Here is a 20,850-nt window from a genome sequence, read left to right as displayed (position 1 = left end):
AGGTTTACACATCACACCAAGTCTTAAATGAACTGATATGGGGCAACATAAAAGCACCAGTGAGAAACCCGTGGTGTGCCTAAGGTGCCTTAAATTTATGCTTACAGGTGCTACATCTAGGTGCTGTCCCCTCGCTGGCACTGGCAACCGAGGCAGCCTGCTCACTGTGTTGTCCTGTTGGCCTCTATGACCTTGGCAGCCGTCCTCTGACCCGCAGAACCTTTGATGGCCCTGCCTGCAAGTCCCACAGCTGGCTTCTCCCTAGGCGCCGCAGCCATATCGGATGCCACAGTCACTGGCAGAGGGTCAGAGGAGCTGCTGCCCTCAACCAGAGTGCCCTGAGAGGAGCCCGCAAAGATGACAGGCAGCTGCTGCGCCGATGTAAGGTTGCTTTGGACCTCCCCGCACACTGTAGATGGATGGGCACCGAGCTGGGATGCTTGGTGCCAAAACCATCTCCCACACAGGCAATGACCAGCTGAGGTCAGTGCCGCTGTGAGGGCTTGCAGGTCAAAGTGCAACCCCAGTAGGTCTTGATTGTTCTCCTGGAGGAGCGCCACCACGACAGTCACCACTCTCTCCATGGAGGAAGCATGGCGTTCGGCCATGAGGCTCATTGCATCGGTGATGCTCCACGTGGACTCCTCCAGCACAGGCACCATGCCACGCATAGCCTCATGTATCTCCGCCAGATCCTCCTGCATACCTTGCTGCACTTCCAACATTTGCTGCTTCACAGACGACTCCAGAGGTACATCATCAGCCACCAACCAAGCCTGTGCCTGGTCCTCAGCAGTCCTCTGACTGCCGGCGCCCTGGACACACTCTGTCTCTGCCCGCACTTCAAGCGAGTGTGAAGTGCCCTCACTGCCGTGCCCCGGGACACTAGCCGAAGATCTAATTCCCACCGAAGTGCTAGTATCTGCACCGGTGCCTGCCTGTCGGTGTGACGCTCGTGAGTCAATTTCCTCTGTGCCCTCAGGTACGAGAGGTGGCCCCTCTGCCTCTTCCTCCTCCCAGCCCTGCTCCAGTGATGCTGAAAGGAAGAACAAGGACATTTGACATTTGATTAGTTACAGTGCAGACAATGTCAATTTGCATGCCGGTCCCCCGGATAATTATGCGGTCATCCTTCCATAATCGATGGTCAACCCGTGTTGCAAACTTCAATCACTGAGCATTCAGCAGTGCTTTTGGGACACACATGGTGACCTGAGTGTTTGGCAAACATACCTCCCCATGGCACCCCAGCCTCACTGCCACCGGTGGGCCTGGGCGCATGGCACCTCTCCAGACCATGGCCTGCTGCTCAAACGATGTCAGGATGGCCAACTGGGTCTGGCCTCCGCCAGTCCGCATCCGCTTGGCGGAATAGTGTACAATCTTCTCTTGAAAAGGAGAGAAGAGCATTGATTAGTCCAGCCTCTACCTGGATTCCCATCGCATCCCTGCCAACCCAGCCAGAGTGGGACATTGCAGGGCTCCAGTTCTTCGTGACCGCACAGCTGCCACACACTCATGCAAAGAAGCCAAGGCTGACCCCCCCCTTACCCAAATGCTGCCTCCTTCACAGTGGCACCACAAGGTGTAACCTGGCTAAGCAAGGAGGCACAAGTACGTGGAACGCAAAGGCCAGCAGATGGATTGATGCCGCACCACCTGGAAGCTCCCCTCCCAGCATGTTAACACCCTGACTTTGATACGTTCCCAGTTCCAGCACAATGCCTAGGTGCAGATCCTTGAGTTTCACCCCCATTCTATATTCTGGGTGTCAATGTCACACATGCTGCGGGTGCAGAACCCATCTTAGCTCAATGCTGTCAGGGTGAACTAGGCATGGGCAATATCTGCTGGCCCACCCAGCGAGGGATACATGCCGTGAAGGATTCAATGCTGTTACCTGTACTCAGGAGAGTTGCTGGTGGGGGGGAAAGGGTGATGGCTGCATTAAGTGACCTCAGCCAACATGGTACTCACCCTTCCTGAGCACAGGAGGCCGTTGAATCTTTTACGGCACTGGAGCCATGTGCGTCGCACCACATCATGGGAGCTCACACTCTCGGCCACCTCCTCCCACGCACGTTTGGTCAGGGGGGGAGACCTCCACCTCCCGTCCTTCGGAAGCAGGACCCCCTCCAGGAGGGCAGCTAGGCATTCATCCGAGAAACGAGGGGCACACTGCCCCGTTGGCCTACCTTCCGGCCTGGCCTGCCCCGCTGCCCAGCCCTCTGCTGACTCTTCAGCCGGCCATCGTGAACAGCCTTGCAAAGGCTGCCAGGCCTTAATTTAAACAGGCTGTCGGGTCGCCATTGGACCCGGCGGTCTGTGCGTGCCCGCCCACTCCCGCTATCCTCGGGAGTCGAGAAATACGCTGGGCGGGCCTTAATTGGCCCACCCATGTAAAATGGCAGCGCGAACCCAATTGCAGGTGACAATTGGGTTCACGCACGCTCCCACTCAGCCTGCCCGACATTAGGAAAATTCTCCCCCAGGATTTGTTCAGCATTATAAGAATTCTTATGTTCTGATTGAAGCTGTTCAGCTTGCAAAAAACAAAACAGCGTAACATAAATTCTTCTTGTAAGCAGCACAGATGAAATATGCAAGTTGGGGAACCACTTCTGGCACTCAGTGAGCACTTACCCAAGTGAACTACTTTTGAGATAAGAAACCTTTAAGGCTTTTCAAACCTCTTGCATTCAAAAGAAAATGATAGCAGAGACCAAGATCTTAACAACTAGTAAACTGCTTCAGACATACTTAAGCAAGAGATTTGAGGATTCATTGACATCAACTTTCAGAACTCTGGAATGTGCATAAATTGAGAATGTTGGCTTTTCTCTAACAGCTTTTTTTTGTCGTCTCCCATTTATTTGCAGTGTTTAAGAACATTAGTAGGACATACGGGTGGTGTCTGGTCATCCCAGATGAGAGGCAATATCATTATAAGTGGATCCACTGACCGGACGTTGAAAGTATGGAATGCAGATTCTGGCGAATGTATTCACACACTATATGGTCATACCTCTACTGTGCGCTGCATGCACCTCCATGAAAATAGGTATGATTATGTCCCTACTTACTGAAATTACAATATTCCTGAAGACATTCCAAATTGTATTAGTATAAAGTAAATGTGCAATCAGGAGAATATTTCTCTAACAAATGGCTTATAATTTGAGGCAAACTAACATTAATCTCTATTTGGCTAATTTCCTCTGTTGTGCCCCTAATCCTGTGGCCTTGTTTAACATTACAGAGTTGTGAGTGGGTCGCGAGATGCTACACTTCGTGTCTGGGACATTGAAACAGGGCAGTGTTTACACGTGTTGATGGGTCATGTTGCAGCAGTGCGATGTGTACAATATGATGGACGAAGAGTTGTTAGTGGGGCTTATGATTTCATGGTTAAGGTGTGGGACCCTGAAACAGAAACCTGTCTACATACACTACAGGGACATACCAACAGGGTCTATTCATTACAGGTAAGAGACTGGATAATTGTAACGTTTTTGCTTTCAAAACATTTTCAATTTTGTTTGTCCAAAGGCATTTCATATATTTGTACACAATTTAGGAGGAATTCAATCACTAATATTTAGCATGGGATGTGTCATATTACATTTGGCTCCACATGGCTCAGCATTTTCATAAAACTAACAGCTGATAAACAGGTGCTTTAGTGTTCCGTATAGATTGCAAGTTCTTTGCAACAGTTCCTGACTATGGAAGTCTAGCCTCAAAGGCAGGATCACCAAGTAGAGGATGTGATTTTCTGACCAGTATGCAATGTAGGAAATACAGGAGCATAAAATAGCAATCAAAGTGTCCTGGGCACCTCCCAACTCCAACCACATTCCCATCCACTCAATCTGGTCCAATCCCTACAGACTTGTTTTCATGCGCTGTTTTATTATGCTGCTTTTGGTACCAGTACAAAAATGCTGCGTCTGAGTTCTGTTTGAACTAATATTCCAGCATGGTACAGCTCTGAGATTTTTTGGCATCAAACAGTACGTTAGGAATGAATATAGCTTTGTAAATAGTGGTTGAACAATTAGGTAATTGTTCAAGTTGAGGTCACATAGAAAGGCCGCTGCAGTGTTGGATATCAATTAGATGGCCAATGGTTGTCCAAGGTTGGGTTCTTTTTGTATATTCTGGCTTCAGGAAGCATCCCAGAGCTATTTTCAGAAACGTGCTTTATCATATGCTGGTGCAGATGTTGAATAAAGAAATATATGCTTCTGCTAAAATAAGTAAGAGCAGTGTTTTAATGAAAAATAACTAACACCCTACATTCTAACTTGCACAGATATATATAATTAAGCTTTGCCCAACTTTGTGTATGGCATAACTGATCCATGGAGGTAGCTGAAATAACTTGTTTTTAATTTATTTTGGATCATGGCTTTCAACATTTATTTATGTATTTATTTGCTATGCTTTTTGTAATGTAAATTTACATCCCCTAGTTTTGTAGTAAAATATTTCACAGTAATACATAAACACAGAATAATCTTTATTACTTGTCATATCAAACCTAATTTTAAAAATGGAAAGAGATTGCTGAAGTAAGACGGTGTAGCCTGTGTGTAAATCATAAGCCACTCTCTGCACTGCTAAAGCCAGGTTCACATTGTATCTCTCAACAATGTGTGTGTGATGTTTCTTATGCGTCTATGGAGTCAGCTGAAGTCAGTAATCTGGAACTTCTAGGCATAGTTTAGTCAAACTCCAATAGAAGTGTGCTGTTGTCGCATTCTTTTCTATTTTCAGCTAATTAGCATAGCTTGAAATGCAGATTTTAGGGGATCTAGGGAGGACACCGTGTGGGAGTACAAACATGTACGTAATTGAAATGGAGTAAGTGTATGGAGAAAATTAAAGTTGGGTGTTACAATAGTATGACAAATTCTGAAAGACTTTAAAGGTCTTCTGTGGACATCGCAACCTAAAGGGACAGGGATTAAGAAGCAACAGGCAAAATAGAAGGGAAAGGAAATTCGTTACAGTAGTGAATCAGCAAGCAACTGAGATGGGAGCCAGGCACAATCCTTTGTTCAGTAGCTGAAGTGGGAGAAGATTGTATGGATACTGGTACTCTATGCTATTTCACAGTCAAATCTTGATAGGGTTAGTATTGTAGCAAGCTTGCAAGAAGTTTGTTATTGTCACAACAACAAAAGTTTTGCATTTTTTACTGTTATAAAGCAACCCAAGTCACTTCCCAGAGGCATTATAAAACAAACCAGGATACTGAGCCACATAGTGACGTTAGGGCAAATAACCAAAGCTTGATCAAAGACGAAAGCAAAATACTGCTGGAAATATAAAATAAGAAAAAATGCAGAGAATAATGGTTAATATTTCAGATCGATGATCTTTCATCGATAATTCTGTTTTACCCTCCACGAATACTGCCTGACCTGCTGAGCTTGGCCATAAAGGTATGTCTTAGAGTGTCTGGAGTAGAGAGGCGGAGAGATTTAGGGAGAGAATTCGGGAGCTTGGAGCCGAGGCAACTAAAGACATGGCCAGCAATGGTGGAGCGATTAAAATTGGGGAAGCTCAAGATCTGGAAAAGAGGAGCACAGACATCTCTGAGGGTTGGAGGAGATAGGAAGGGGCCAGGCCAAGGAGGGATTTGAAATCAAGGATCACAACTTTAAGATCAAGATGTTTTTTAACTGGGAGCTAGTGTAGATCAGCAAGCACAGGTGATGAGTGAACAGTACTTGGTACAAGCTAGGACACAGGCAATAGAGTACTTGTACTCTTTTTTTCCCCTTGTTGCCTTTTATAGGTCTCCTCTGTACTTTCTAGATTGAGCTTGCTTCTCTACTGTGTTATGAACCTTACACTGGTCAGAAGCCTCCTTGTTCTTATTTTATACCTGATATCTTCAGTCTTCCAGAAGGCTCTAGCTTTGGATTACTTTCCTGTCCCCTCATTGGAATGTCTAGTCTATACCTAAGCTAGCTCCTCTTTGAAGGCACCCTGTTTATCAATTACAGTTTTGCCTACCAATTTTTGATTTCAATCCACCTGGGCCAGATAACATTTTTTTTCGCTGAAATTAACTCTCTTCCAATTAAGTATTTTTATGCTGGGTTGTCCTAACTATTTTAACCTTTACTATAGGTACTATAGCTAAATTTGCAGATGACACCAAAATAGGTGGGAAAGTAAGCTGCAATGAAGAAATAAGAAATTTACAAATGGATATGGACAGGTTAGGTGAATAGGCCAAAATTTGGCAGATGGAGTTTAACATGGATAAGTGTGAGGTTATCCATTTTGGTCGGAAGAATAAAAAGGTGACTTATTATTTAAATGGAGAGAAACTTCAGATTGCTTCAGTGCCGAGGGATCTGGGTGTCCTCGTGTATAAATCGCTGAAAGTTGGTATGCAGGTACAGCAGTAATAAGGAAGGCAAATGGAATTTTGGCATTTATTGCTAAAGGAATAGAGTATAAAAATAGGGAAGTGTTGCAACTGTACAATACATTGATGAAACCGCACCTGGAGTACTGTGCACAGTTTTGGTCCCCTTACTTGAGGAAGGATGTAGTTGCACTGGAGGCGGTTCAGAGGAGGTTGACTAGATTGATTCCAGAGATGTGGGGCTTGTCTTATGAGGAGAGATTGAGCAGTTTAAGCCTATACTCGCTAGAGTTTAGAAGGATGAGAGATCTAATAGAGATATATAAAATGCTAAAGGGGATGGACAAAGTAGACGTGGAGCAGATGTTTCCCCGTGTGGGGCATTCTAGAACGAGAGGCCATAGTTTTAGGCTAAGGGGTGGTAGATTTAAATCAGAGATGAAGAGGAATTACTTTTCTCAAAGGGTCGTGAATCTGTGGAATTCACTACCTCAGAGTGCAGTGGATGCCGGGACACTGAATAAATTTAAGGAGGAGATGGACAGATTTTTAATTAATAACGGGTTGAAAGGTTATGGGGAGAGGGTGGGAAATTGGGGTTGAGGCCGAAATGAGATCAGCCATGATCGTATTGAATGGCGGGGCAGGCTCGAGGGGCTGAATTGCCTACTCCTGCTCCTAGTTTTTACGTTCTTAAACCTGATGATGATATTATCACCGTTCCCCAAATGCCCTCTCACTGACATAAGCTCCACTTGCCTAACTTCATTCCCCAGAACTCTTTGAGCAAGAAGCACACTGACCAAGAAAGTTATTTTGTACACATTTCAGGATTTGCCCTTTATACTGGTACAGTGTATGGTACATTACATTACTCCCTGCAGTGACATGGAAGTAAAAAGAGTGCAATTTAAAAATGAATGCATTGAGAACTATTTACTGCTGTTTCCCTTCAAATCTAAAAGCCAATGGTGTTTTTCTTTTCTCCCTCAACATTGTAGTTTGATGGTATCCATGTAGTAAGTGGTTCACTTGATACCTCTATTCGTGTATGGGACGTGGAGACTGGGAATTGTATTCACACATTAACAGGACATCAGTCACTAACAAGTGGGATGGAACTGAAGGACAACACGCTAGTGTCTGGAAATGCAGATTCCACAGTGAAAATCTGGGATATCAAAACAGGACAGTGTTTACAGACATTACAAGGTGAGTCTGAAAAAGCACCTTTCTACAACAAGACCTGTTGAATTAAAATTGTCTTAAATATTAATATTTTCACTTCAGCCGTGGTGAATTCTATACATAGTTTCAGTTTCATTTGCACAGCTTATCTTCACATTCTTATTTTGAAGAACAACAACAATAGATTAATATAGTGCCTTTAGCATAATAAAACATGCCAAGATGCTTCACAGGAACATTATAAAACAAAATATGACATCAAAGCACATGAGGAGATATTAGGTCAAATGACGAAAGGCTTGATCAAAGAGGTAGGTTTTAAGCAGCGTCTTAAAGGAGGAAAGCAAGGAAGAGAGGCGGATCCCAGAGCTTGGGTCCTAAGCAATAAAAGGTGTAGCCTGAGTAGTGGAGCGATTAAAATTGAAGATGCTCAATAAGATCATGGCTGACTTGATTGTGGCCTAAACTCCAATTTCCTGCCTGCCCCTCACATATATATTCCACTGCGAATTCCAAAGACAAGCGACCTTCTGAGAAGAGAAGAAATTCCTCCTCATCTCCCTTATTTTTAAACTCTGACCAATAGTTCTAGATTCCCCCACAAGGGGAAGCATCATCTCTGCATCTACCCTGTCAAGCCCCCTCAGAATCTTACATGTTTCAATAAGATCACTTCTCATTCTTCCAAACTGCAATGAGTATAGGCCCAACCTGTTCAACCTTTCCTCATACGACAACCCCTTCATCCCAGGACTCAGCCTCAGAACCTTCTCTGAACTGCTTTGAATGCGAGTATATCCCACCTTAAGTAAAGAGTTCAAAACTGTACACAACACTCTAGGTGCAGTCTCACCAGTGCTCTGTACAGTTGTAGCAAGACCTCCCTTCTTTTATACTCCATCCCCCTTGCAATAAACACCAACATTCCATTTGCCACCTTAATTACTTGTTGTACCTGCAAGCTAACTATTTCTGATTAATTTACAAGGATACTCATCCCTCTGCACTGCAGCATTCTGCAGTCTGTCTGCATTTAAATAATAGTCTGTTTTTCTATTCATCCTGCCTCTCATTTTCCCACGTTATACTCCATCTGTCAGACTTTTGCCCATGCACTTAACCTATCTATATGCCTTTGCAGACTCTTTGTATCTTCCTCACAGTTTGCTTTCCTACCTATCTTTGTTTCATCAGCAAATTTGACTACAATATATTTGTCTCTTCATCCAAGTCATTGATATAAATCGTAAATAGTTGAGGCCCCAGCTACTAGTTGAGGCACTCTAATAGTTAGTTTGTCAACCTAAAAATGACACATTTATCCTGACCCTTTAGAACATAAGAAATAGGAGCAGGAGTAGGCCATTTGGACCCTCAAGCCTGCCCCACCATTCAATAAGATCATAGCTGATCGGCCCCAGGCCTCAACTCCTCTTTCGTGCCAACTCCTCAGAGCCCTCAACTCCCCGATATTTCAAAAATCTATCTGCCTCCTCTTTAAATACTTTCAGTGATTTAGCCTCCACAACTCTCTGGGATAGAGAATTTCAGACATTCACTACCCTCTGAGATAAGAAATTCCTTCACATCTCAGTTTTAAATGACTGTCTCCTTGTTCTGTAACTATGTCCCCTAGTTCGAGATTCCCCACCAGTGGAAACATCTTCTCAACATCTACCCTGCCATGCCCCCTCAGAATCTTGTACGTTTCAATAAGATCACCCTTCATTCTTCTAAACTCTAATGAATAAAGGCCTAACCTGTTTAGCCGTTCCTGATAACTCAACCCCTTCATCCCAGGAATCAGCCTAGTGAATCTCTTTTGAACTGCCTCCAATGCCAGTATATCCTTTCTTAAATGCCTGGACCAAAACTACACACAGTGCTCCAGGTGTGGCCTCACCAACACCCTGAACAGTTGTAACAAGACTTCCCTATTTTTAAACTCCAACCCCCTAACAATATAGGCCAAAATTTCACTTGCCTTCTTAATTAATCGCTGCCCCTGCATGTTAACTTTTGTGTTTCATGCACAAGGACACCCAGATCTCTCTCTGCTGCACTTTTTTGGAGTCTCTCTCCATTGAAATAATTGTCTGCCTTTTGATTCTTCCTACCAAAGTGCATGGCCTCACACTTTCCTACATAAAACTCCATCTGCAAACTTTTGTCCACTCACTCAACCAATCTATATCCCCTTGCAAATTCCTTATGTCCTCATCACAACATGCGCTCCCACCTATTTTTGTATCATCAGCAAATTTGGACACATTACACTCTGCCCCCTCATCTAAGCCATTAATATAGATCGTAAATAATTGAGGCCCTAGGTCTGATCCTTGTGGCACTCCACTAATTACGTCTTTCTAACCGGAAAAAGACCCATTAATCCCGGCTCTCTGACTTCTGTGTGTTGACCAATCCTCAATCCAAGCTAATATATTACCCCCGATACCTTGAGCTCCTGTGCAATAACCTTTTATGTGGCACCTTATCGAATGCCTTCTGGAAATCCAAATACAGTACATTTACCGATTCCCCTTTATCAACTCTGCTTGTTATATCCCCAAAGAACTCCAGCAAATTTGTCAAACATGATCTGCCTTTCACAAAACCATGTTGACTCTGTTTGATTGCGTTAAGCTTTTCTAAATGTTCTGCTATTTCTTCCTTAGTAATGGACTCCAGCATTTTCCCAATGACAGATATTAGGCTGACTGGCCTATAATTTCCTGCTTTTTTCCTCCCTTCTTGAACAGGGGTGTCACATTAGCGGTTTTCCAATCCGCTGGAACCCTCCCGGAATCCTGAGAGTCCTGGAATATTTTGACCAATGCCTCCACTACCTCTGCAGCCATTTCCTTTAAAGCCCTTGGATGCAGGCCATCAGGTCCTGGACTTGTCTGCCTTTAGTCCCACTAGTTTGTCAAGTACTTTGTCCCTCATGTTAGAGACTGTTACAAAATCTTTCCTCCCATTAGCTCCTTGTTTATCTGATATCTTTGGGATGTTTATAGTCCTCCACCATGAAGACGTGCAAAATATTGGTTTAAATTATCTGCAATTTCCCTGTTCCCTGTTGTCAATTTGCTAGTCGCGTCCTCCAAAGGTCCCACACTCACTTTAGCCACTCTCTTTTTCTATACGAGTAGAAGCTCTTGCTGTTTTTTATATTTCTTGCCAATTTACTTTCATAATCAATTTTCTCCCTCTCTATTAGCTTTTTAGTCATCCACTGCTGGTTCCGAAAAATTCCCAATCCTCTGGCCTACCACTAGATTTTGCCACTTTATATGCCTTAGTTTTTGATTGGTACTTTTCTTGGCCACCTTTGTTAACCTTGGGTGGTTCATCATTCTCATCGAGTCCTTCTTTTGACCAGGATAAATTTTTGCTGAGCGTAATGAAATATTTGCTTAAATGTCTGCCACTGCTCACCCACTGACCTTCCCCTTAGTCTATTTTCCCAGCCCGCTTTAAACAACTCTTTCTTCATACGTCTATTATTGTGCTTATTTGAGTTGAGGACACTGGTTTGAGACCTGAGTTGCTTGCCCTCAAACTGAAGTTGAAATTCTACCATGTTGTGATCACTACCCCCTAGAGGATCCTTAACTATGAGATCTCTTGTTAATCCCACCTCATTACACATTACTAGATCTAAAATAGCCTGTTCCCAGATAGGTTCTGCAACGTATTGCTCTAAGAAACAATCCCTGATGCACTCTACAAATTCATCTTCCATGTTACCTCTGCCAATCTGATTTGTCCAGTCAGTATGCAGATTAAAATCACCCATGACAATTGTTGCGCGCTTCTTACACGCCCCCATTATTTCCCAATTTATACTTTATCCTACATTGAGGCAACTCTTCAGGGGCCTATAGACGACTCCGACCTGTGACTTCTTCCCCTTGCTATTCCTTATTTCCACCCAAACTGATTCCACATCATGATGTATTGCACCTATATCACTACTCACCACCGCATTGATACCTTCCTTTATTAACAAAACTACCCCACCTCCTTTTCCTTTTTACCTATTTTTCCAGAACATTGAATACCCTTGAATACTGAGTTCCCAGTCTTGGTCACCCTGCAACCATGTCTCTGTAATATCTATCAAGTCATATTCATTTATTTCTATTTGTGCCGTCAACTCATCCATCTTGTTACAAATGCCTTAAGATAAAAAGCCTTAAGCTTTGACTTTTTACCATTATTACTCATTCTGGTTCTAATTTCTGCTGTACTCTTCTGCTTATATTTTCTGCCCCTTCCTGTCACACTTTGATTATCGTTCGACTCTTCACTACCCTGCACCTCTGCTCTCATTTCTTTTTGATTTTTTAAACTTACCTTCAATTGAACCCTTCCCCCGACTAATTAGTTTAAAGTCCTATCTACAACCCTAGTTATATGATTCGCCAGGACACTGGTCCCAGTGTGATTCAAATGAAGCCCGTCTCAACAGAAGAGCTCTCTCCTTCCCCAATACTGGTGCCAGTGCCCCATGAATCAGAACCCTTTTCTCCCACACCAATCTTTAAGCCACGCATTTACCTCTCTAATCTTATTTACCCTATGCCAATTTGCCCGTGACTCAGATAGTAATCTGGAGATTATTACCTTTGTGGTTCTGCTTTTTAATTTAGTCCCAATCTGCTCGTAGTCCCTCAGCAGAACCTCCTTCCTAGTCCTACCTATGTCTTTGGTACCTACGTGGACCACGACAACTGGATCCTTCCCCTCCCACTCCAAGTTCCACTCCATTTCTCTTTTCGCCCCCCACTTGAATGACACTCTGCACCGTGGTGCTGTGGTCAGTTCGCTCATCTTCCCTGCAGTCTCTGCACTCGTCTACACTGAGAGCAAGAACCTTGAGCCTATTGGACAAGGGCACTGGCTGAGGCTCATCCAAAGCTAAATTGTGGATCCCCATACCTGCCTCACTCGCAGTCACACCCTCCTGTCCCTGACCACGGTCCAAATTTGAAGTAATTAATCCAGGGGATGTGACTCCTGAAACACAATGTCCAGGTAACCCTCCCCCTCCCTGATGTGTCGCAGTGTCTGCAGCTTGGACTCCAGCTTATCAACTCTGAGCCAAAGTTCCTCGAGCAGCCAACACTTGCTGCAGATGTGGTCACCGGATCAAACCAGCGTCCACCAGCTCCCACATACTACAGCTGCAACACATTGCCTGCCCAGCCATCTCTATTCTATTTAATTCATTAATTTGGATGTCAAGTATTTTAAAAGTTAATTTCTTAACTGTATTCTTCAGCTGTAATAACACCTCCTGATTTAAACCACTTGGCCAATTAAAAGAGACGTGGAAGAGATACCCACCAATCACCTACCTGTCTTCCTTTGACACCACACTTCGGCTCTGACAGGTAGAAACAGGTTGAGGGGCTCTCTGCCGCCAATTTTTATCTCCTTCCACCACTGCCCCTCTCACGCATGTCCACTCTCTATGTGCTGGGCCTCCCTCTCTGCTGCCAGTTTTTATCTCCCGCCGCCACTGCCCTTTTCACACAGGTCCATCTTCGTGTGCTCTCATGCATGTCTGCTTTCCATGTCTTGTTAGTTAGCCAATCCTCTATCCATGCGCATATATCACCTCCAACATCATGAGCTCTTGTATAGTTACCTTCTATGTGGCACCTTATTGAATGCCTGTTGGATATCCAAATACACTACATTTACTGGGACCCCTCTATTACCCTGCTTGTTACATCCTCAAAGAACTTTAATAAATTTGTCAAACACTATTTCCCTTTCACAAAACTGTGTTGACTCTGACTGATAGTAGCAGGACATTTAGAAAATCATAATACAATTCCCTTAATAATAGATTCTAGCATCTTCCCAATGACAGATGCTAGGCTAAGTGGCCTATAATTTCCTGCTTTCTGTATCCCTCTTTTCTTGATTGGAGGTGTGTTACTTTTGTGGTTTTCCAATTGGCTGGGGACGTACCAGATTATCTGAGGCAGGGGCAATGTCAGGCAGTGTTACTGAGGTTGAAATAGGCGGTCTTAGTGATGGCACAAGTATGAGGTCAGAAGTCCATCTCGGAGTCAAATATGACACCAAGGTTGCAAATAGACTGTTGTCAGGGAGAAGGATGTAGCTGGTAGTTGGGAACAGAGTTTGGAATGAGGACTGAAGATCATGGCTTCAGTCTTCCCAATATGTTACTAAAACGTAGACCTGGTCATTATTCATTATCATATTGCTGTCTGCGATAGCTTGTTTGTAAATTGGGTGCTGCATTTCCTACATTACAAAAATGGTTATAATTGAAAAGTACTCCATTGGCTGTAAAGTGCTTTCGGGAATTCTAAGGTTGTGAAAGGTACTAAATAAATGCAAATGTTCAAGTTTGAATCTTGAGAAACTGGCTGAGAAAGCCTGATTGGCAGATTGCAAGCTTAGAAGATAAATAGAAACTCGGCATCACTTTGTACATTTTTCAAAATGAATGGTTACTTTCACTTTCCTAATCAGTTTTCAAAGTATAATTTGCTTTATTTAAAGTAATTTTTGTGATCTCCCAAATATGTAGTTTACTTTAAATTTATGAATGTGATCTTGGATTATTTGTTGTTTTTATGGTAAATTAATACTGAGCCATGCAACCAATTGCAGAAGAGATTTTGTTGGATAGAAGGATGTTCCATTGCTTGTAAACATGTAAAATGTTTCTCCAGTGACTGGGTGGGTATATGGACTGAGCGGTGTTTTACTGACCCATACAGGCATGGAGGTTCCAGGTTTGATCTTTGTTCTAACCCAGGGCAGCAGTGAGATTACAACAGCAGATTTTTGTGTTCCTGGTCAAAAACAACACGACATTTGTATAAAGGATTATTTTAAAATAAACTCAGTAAGTCTTGGGCTTGAACGTGTATACACAATCTTTATGACAATATTGTGTTAATACAGTAAGTCCAAACTGTCAGCCACTCGGTAGAATATCTTAAAATATGTAAGGAAAATTCCCTTAAAATAAACTAACTAAATCTCAGTTAACAGTAGGAAGTATTATGCCACAAGCATAGATTGTAAATAGCTACACGATGACAGACAATGTATCTGAATTCATGTATATCATCCGTAAATATGTCCAAAAATTGGGTGAGATGTTGCTGAAAAAATTAAAATAGGATCAACGCACGCTGTTATTAATGTATAAACAGGCTAACAATTTGTAGCAAAGAAATTAAACCCTGTGAACTGCAAATTGAGTGATCTGCGCTGCTCTACTGTTAGCTTCACATGATTTTCATGAATGAACTGCATATGCACATTAATTGTCCATTAAACCTACCACAGAAAGTTAAGTTTAGCAGCATAGGTACACCTTTAACAACACGTTAATTGTTAGTGACTCTCTTTTGTGCAGAACGTAAACAGATGTAAGTGTTAGGTTATTTTAAGAATGGCAAATTTACATTTTTTCTTTTCCTTTTTCTTTTCTCTCAGTGCAATCTTTCAATTCCTCTCTCTGACATTGAATTCACCCATTCTAATTCACTCAAATTTCAATCCTTCCTCTGTTATTTATTAATCTTATAATCTTACTGGTTACGGAGATGCACCATTTGTCCTTGTGTTCACCATGGTCCCAGATGTCCCTATTGCCCTCGCTGTCCTCAATTTCAGTTCTTATTTCCAGCAATTACATGGGGAAAACATTTGAAAACCTAACTTGCTCCTGCATGTTTAAGGTGCCCGCTTCAGCAAAATCTGGCCCATGCTTTTTTTAACTAAAATTTGGCAAATTTTTTGCTGTTCTTGAAAAATGATGAGCAATCTGAAATGTTGTCCATTTTTGGCTACAATAATTATCAATAATCACTAACTTATATTTATTCAGGTAGTTAAATAGAAATGGTCGTTGCTGCTTGTCTCACGCCAAGTACATTAAGTTGTCCTTTACCTGTTTGCACATGTACACAGTTTTACCCATCTTCACAATCAAAAACAGAGTTGTTAACTCAAGATACCTTGAAATTTGTCAATCTTACAAATGGAACATTCTGATAAAAACAAAATTTGATCTGATGCAAAAGAATGTTGCACCAATATGCAATGCACCTGAGTGCACTCGAAGGAGAATTAAAACCAGCTCAACTAGTTTATCAGCTGGAGGCAAAGCAAGATGGAGGGACAGTCAAAATTACTCACCGGATTTAACCACTTCATAGACTACTGAAAGTAGTCAGCCAAATCCCTGATTTATAGAATGATTACGGCAGAGAAGGAAGCTATTTGAACCCATGCTGGCACTCTGCAAGAGCAATTAAGCTAGTCCTACTTTCCTGCCTTTCCCCGTAGCCCTGCAAAATTTTCCCCCTCAGGTGCATGTCCATTTTGAAAACTACAATTGAATTTGCCTGATTACCCTCTCAGGCAGTGGATTCCAGATCTCAACTACTCACTGCCTAAAAAAGTTTTTCTTCTTGTCACCTCACATTCTTCTGTTGTTCACCTTAAATTAATGCCTTTTCGCCCATGGGAGCAGTTTCTCTCTATCTACTCTGTCCAAATTTTGAACATCTCTATCAAATCTCCTCTTGGCCTTTTCTTCTGCAAGGGGAACAACCCCAGCCTTTCCAATCTATCTGCACAGCTGAAGTTCCTCATCCCTCGAACCGTTCATGTAATTTTTTTTTTGCACCTGCAGAGCCCAGAATTGGACTTAATACTCCAATTGAGGCCAAACCTTTTTGATTTTGACTCCATGCTCTATTGTAAAACCCAGAATCTTTAACTGAGGGGTTGTGCTTGATAGGATTTTGATATATAAATATGCATGATGAAGGGGTCATTTTCTTATGGAGTAGGAGCCATCTCATTAATTTCAGTTGTTTGTATGATATTGGTTGCAAAGTATTTCCATAAAATGCATTTTTTTTATTTCCGAAAAGAATATAAACCCAAAGCATGGATTTAGGAGAAAAGTAATTTAGAAAATAAATTTATGTTGGAATTATTAACAATGAAGAAAGATTGTAGGAAATCAGTGCTTCTATTTTGCACTTCAGGTCCCATTTTAAGAGTTGAAAATTAGCGCTACCCCAGGCGCAAACAAAAACAAAATAGCAATAAAGCAGCATAGTAACCGGGACCAGGCTTTGAGACTTGGTAAAACAGCCACAGGCAGGAGAACCATGGCTCAGCGAGAGAGAGGGACTGAAAAGCAAACAGGGCAAGGGCAGGACCAGATTTCACCTGGGCCATGGTGCCAGTCTGAGACACATTCTCGAAGGAGGGATTGCTCAGCCTGTGCCTCTGTTCAATCACTTCAGAGCAAAGTATCGCCAAGCCTGCCTTCAGGGTTTTGTTTTTACTTTTTCTGAGAACGCGCTCTCACTTTGAATTCTTGTGCAGTCCATGACAAATTGAACACCACCTGAATGAATGGCAACTCATTATAGGGATTTTTTATTAATTTAATTTGCAGGCGTAACCAGAAAAAAAGCTGCAATCCTCAGAAATTTCTTGCAACTCTATTCGCCGTTTCTGCGACCCCAGTTGGGATTAGTACCCACAGTTTGGGAAATGGTGCTTTGAGCATTACTAGGCTTAATTGGCTAATTGGTTTGTGAAAGTAATCTGTACAGAATGGCATAATGAAGGAATTCAGCAGCATGTTTTCCTCTGAATATGAATTGAGTTAAGATTAATTTTGCACATCATCACTGGTGATGTGGACGTTTTCAACAAAAACTTAAGATCCTAAAATTAACATTTTGGAGTTAATTTTGATTTTTATTTAAATAGTTAGTGATAAAATAGTTAATGTCCTCATCATTTTTCTAGTTTTGTGAGATGTTAATTTTTGATATTAAATATTTGAAATTTATGTAAAAAAACTGAATGACTTGCATTTATATATCACCTTCCATGATCACAGGGTGTCTCAAAACGCCTTACAGACAATGAAGAACGTTTTGAAGTGTGGTCAATGTTGTAATGTTTTTGTGATCTTGATTGAGAGGTAAATATTGACCAGGTCGCATCACATTTGAAAGACAGCACCTCTGACTCCCTCAGTGCTGCTCTGGAGTGTCTGTGATGTTTGTGCTGGAGTCCTGGAGTGCAGCTTGAATCTACCACCTCTGACTCGGAGGTGAGAGTGCTACCAACAGCCACAGCTGAGATTATTAACACGTTAATTTGTGCGCACAGAAATAAGTTGGAGGCACAAGTTCAAAGTTGATCATGCTGTGTGAACTCTTTTTCCTGCCAGTAGCGTATTAAAACTGTGATGTTGTTACCCAGCTGATGATGTATAAGGATATGTAGCTTTTTGGGGAATGGCTTGTTGATTCATCTCATTTTATTTTCCTCACCAGGTCCTAACAAGCATCAGAGTGCTGTAACATGCCTCCAATTCAACAAAAACTTTGTGATAACTAGCTCAGATGATGGGACTGTAAAACTTTGGGACCTGAAAACAGGAGAATTCATTCGAAATTTGGTTACACTGGAAAGTGGAGGCAGTGGTGGTGTTGTATGGAGAATCAGAGCGTCAAATACAAAGCTTGTGTGTGCAGTAGGAAGCAGAAATGGGACTGAAGAAACAAAGCTGCTCGTTTTGGACTTTGACGTGGACATGAAGTGAAGATGTGGAATAGGAATATGCCTAATGTTAAGTCATTGTACATCACCGTGCTTTGGTGGGTACAGGATATTGGCTCGGGGCAACAGGATGCATGAAGAAGACATGGAGACCTATGGATCACCGGGAAAGGGAGTAAGGGGTGACGTGTTATAACTGACAAAATCTGACTTGTTCAGATGCACATATTGTCTTGTTATATCTGGCTTCCCCTTTGACTCTGGGCAGTTTTTGTGCAGAAAGACTTGATACAAAGCCTAGTGCAATGATTATTTTTTTAATGATTATCAGCAGCCAACTCTCAGCAGCAAGGCATAAAAATTTTTATTTGAAAAGTTATGTTTTAAGCAAGCTGCTTATCAGGCCAAGAGCTGGTTTTCTTAAAGACTTGGGTTGTCTAAATGTCTCAGTTTTGTCCTTCCAGGTTTCAACATTTGGAACCTTACTGTGAATTTTGTACATTTTTTATATATATATGAAATATATATATATAAAAAAGCCTAATGTTGCCAACAATCGGTCACAGTATTAACATATATTTCTCTATTTATTCACCATTGCTTCCAGATTCTTTTAATGAGGGATTATATAGTTCTTCAGAGGCAAATTATCCTGAGTGATCTAAGTACTTAAAGAACTCAAAAGCTGGAAGAGTTCTTGAGGTTGTTATTCAAATAAGTCTTCGGGCTTGTTAAAGTTGTCCCAGCCCTGTACTGTAATCCCAGTGGCCAAATAACTTGCTGCTAAGTCATCTTTTGTGACATTTCACATCCAGACTCTAGTTCTAAATTTGATCTGGTATGGATGATTTTTGAGTTTTAAAAAAGGCATTTGCCACTGAAACTTGAGCCAACTGTGCCTCTGAGAGGCTGAAAGAAGGAAGGAGATGCAGAATGGCATAGTGTGATTTGCTTGCAAGAAGGAAACTGAGAAGTGTTATGTGCTACTTTGGAATTTTTTTTTGTTTCCAAACAATGTTGAACACATTCCTTCAGATGGGAGCTCTTTCAGCCTGTATTGTGGAGAATTTCATTGTGAGGACTATGGTGGACAGACAAAAACACAATTTAAGATCATTGACATAATGCAAAAAGAACAAAAAAATTTAAGATGTGCATACAAATAAGAGGTGTTATTGCTGGTCAGTCTTAGTGTAAACAGTATTGAAATATCCAATTGTTACAGTTATTGCTGTGAGCTACTGACGAAACAATACCAAATGTTTTGTACTGAACGCAGCACAGGCAACAACAGTTAAATTGTTTGCCTAATTATTATTCAAGATCCACAACGCAACATGAACTGTGAAAGTGGTTTAACACTGTATACTAAACAATCTTGAGTTAGATACTTTGTTTTTCTTTTTATTTTCCTGTTAATTTATAGTCTGGTTTTTAAAACAAAACAAAACAAAAAAAAATCAGATTTCAGATTTTTTACTTTACAGTATGTAACTGCCTGACGTGATGGAGAAACCTTAAAGGGATTGTGTCTATGGTTTGATTCACTTAGAATTTTTATTTTCTTATAACTTAAGTGCAATAAAATGTGCTTTTTCATTTGAAATTATGCTTGTTTAGCTTTCATGTTGTACTGTATGGTTTATGTTGAATGATATATTCCTCATTATTCAATTGCACTTTGTATAATACAGACTGCTGCTAATTTTCTTATATTCCCACCCTAAAGATTCTAGTTAGTGCAGTGATGAGAGTTAAAATCATCAGTTCTTTCAAAAGCCCATTTTATGTCTTTAAGCTTTTGATTTTTTAAATGCAGCTACATAGAAGACACATCTGTTGGCAGTGAACTGCTTTTATGGGAAAATGATTAGTGTTGATTTACTGAGTTTTGAGTAGTTTTTAACGTGCCTTATTCGGAGGGACGCAAGTGAAAAAATTATTTGATATTGCAGTTATTTTTTGGCACTAACTTTTCAACTGATTTTAAAGGATGCTATTTCTAAATTTTATAAAGTAAAAAACAAAATAAATCAATTTTACTTTTGCCAGCGTCACATTCGCTTGAGCCTTCCCCTTGCTGTAAGATTCTGTGATTGCATGGATGAGGTATTTCACAACTACTGCCATTGTTCCCTTAGTTGATCAAAACGTGAGGTAGCTCACTGAATTTGTCTAATGAATAGTTGAATTCTATAAATCAGTAAGTTTTTTTTATTCTTTCATGGGTTATGGGCATTGCTGGCTAGGCCAGCATTTATTGCACATCCCTAATTGCCCTTGAGAAAATGGTAGTGAGCTGCCTTACTGAACCACTAGAGTCCATGTGGTGTAGGTACACCCATAGAGCTGTTCGGAAGGACTAGAGCTTTTTCGTCAAGCTTTCTGGGTATGCTCTGCTGATCAGAGTCTTCTCCCTGTGGCTGCTGATGTGAATCTGCTGTACATGCCCTGGGCATCAATAACTACATCAGAGATTTTCCATGTAAACCTTTTCGATTCAACCTTGCATTCAATGGCTCTAACCTATCTTGCACTCACATCTGAATTCTTTACACTCAGTGAAACTTGCCTTTGGAAGTAGTTCACTTCAAATATACTGAAGGTATGGTGTTACCAACTAAACAGCCGTGGTCAGGACTGCATCCACTATACCTAAGATTATAACTGGTGAG

General features: G+C 41.6%; 1 protein-coding gene across 16 annotated transcripts in view; it reads left to right on the top strand.

The window, feature by feature from the left end:
• Window positions 1-19,781, top strand: part of fbxw7 (F-box and WD repeat domain containing 7) — a 424,910-nt gene extending 405,129 nt beyond the window's left edge. For all 16 annotated transcript variants that reach the window (XM_078541332.1, XM_078541316.1, XM_078541306.1 and 13 more), the window contains 4 exons: window positions 2,880-3,061; window positions 3,260-3,485; window positions 7,390-7,600; window positions 17,950-19,781. In XM_078541332.1, coding sequence (XP_078397458.1) covers window positions 2,880-3,061; window positions 3,260-3,485; window positions 7,390-7,600; window positions 17,950-18,218 — 888 coding nt within the window. In that variant the 3' untranslated portion in view covers window positions 18,219-19,781. The remainder of the gene's footprint in view (window positions 1-2,879; window positions 3,062-3,259; window positions 3,486-7,389; window positions 7,601-17,949) is intronic.
• The last annotated feature ends 1,069 nt before the right edge of the window (window positions 19,782-20,850 follow it).

This window comes from Cetorhinus maximus, chromosome 1 (assembly GCF_964194155.1).
Source record: "Cetorhinus maximus chromosome 1, sCetMax3.hap1.1, whole genome shotgun sequence".
NCBI lineage: Eukaryota > Metazoa > Chordata > Chondrichthyes > Lamniformes > Cetorhinidae > Cetorhinus > Cetorhinus maximus.
This window is presented reverse-complemented; position numbering and strand designations above follow the sequence as displayed.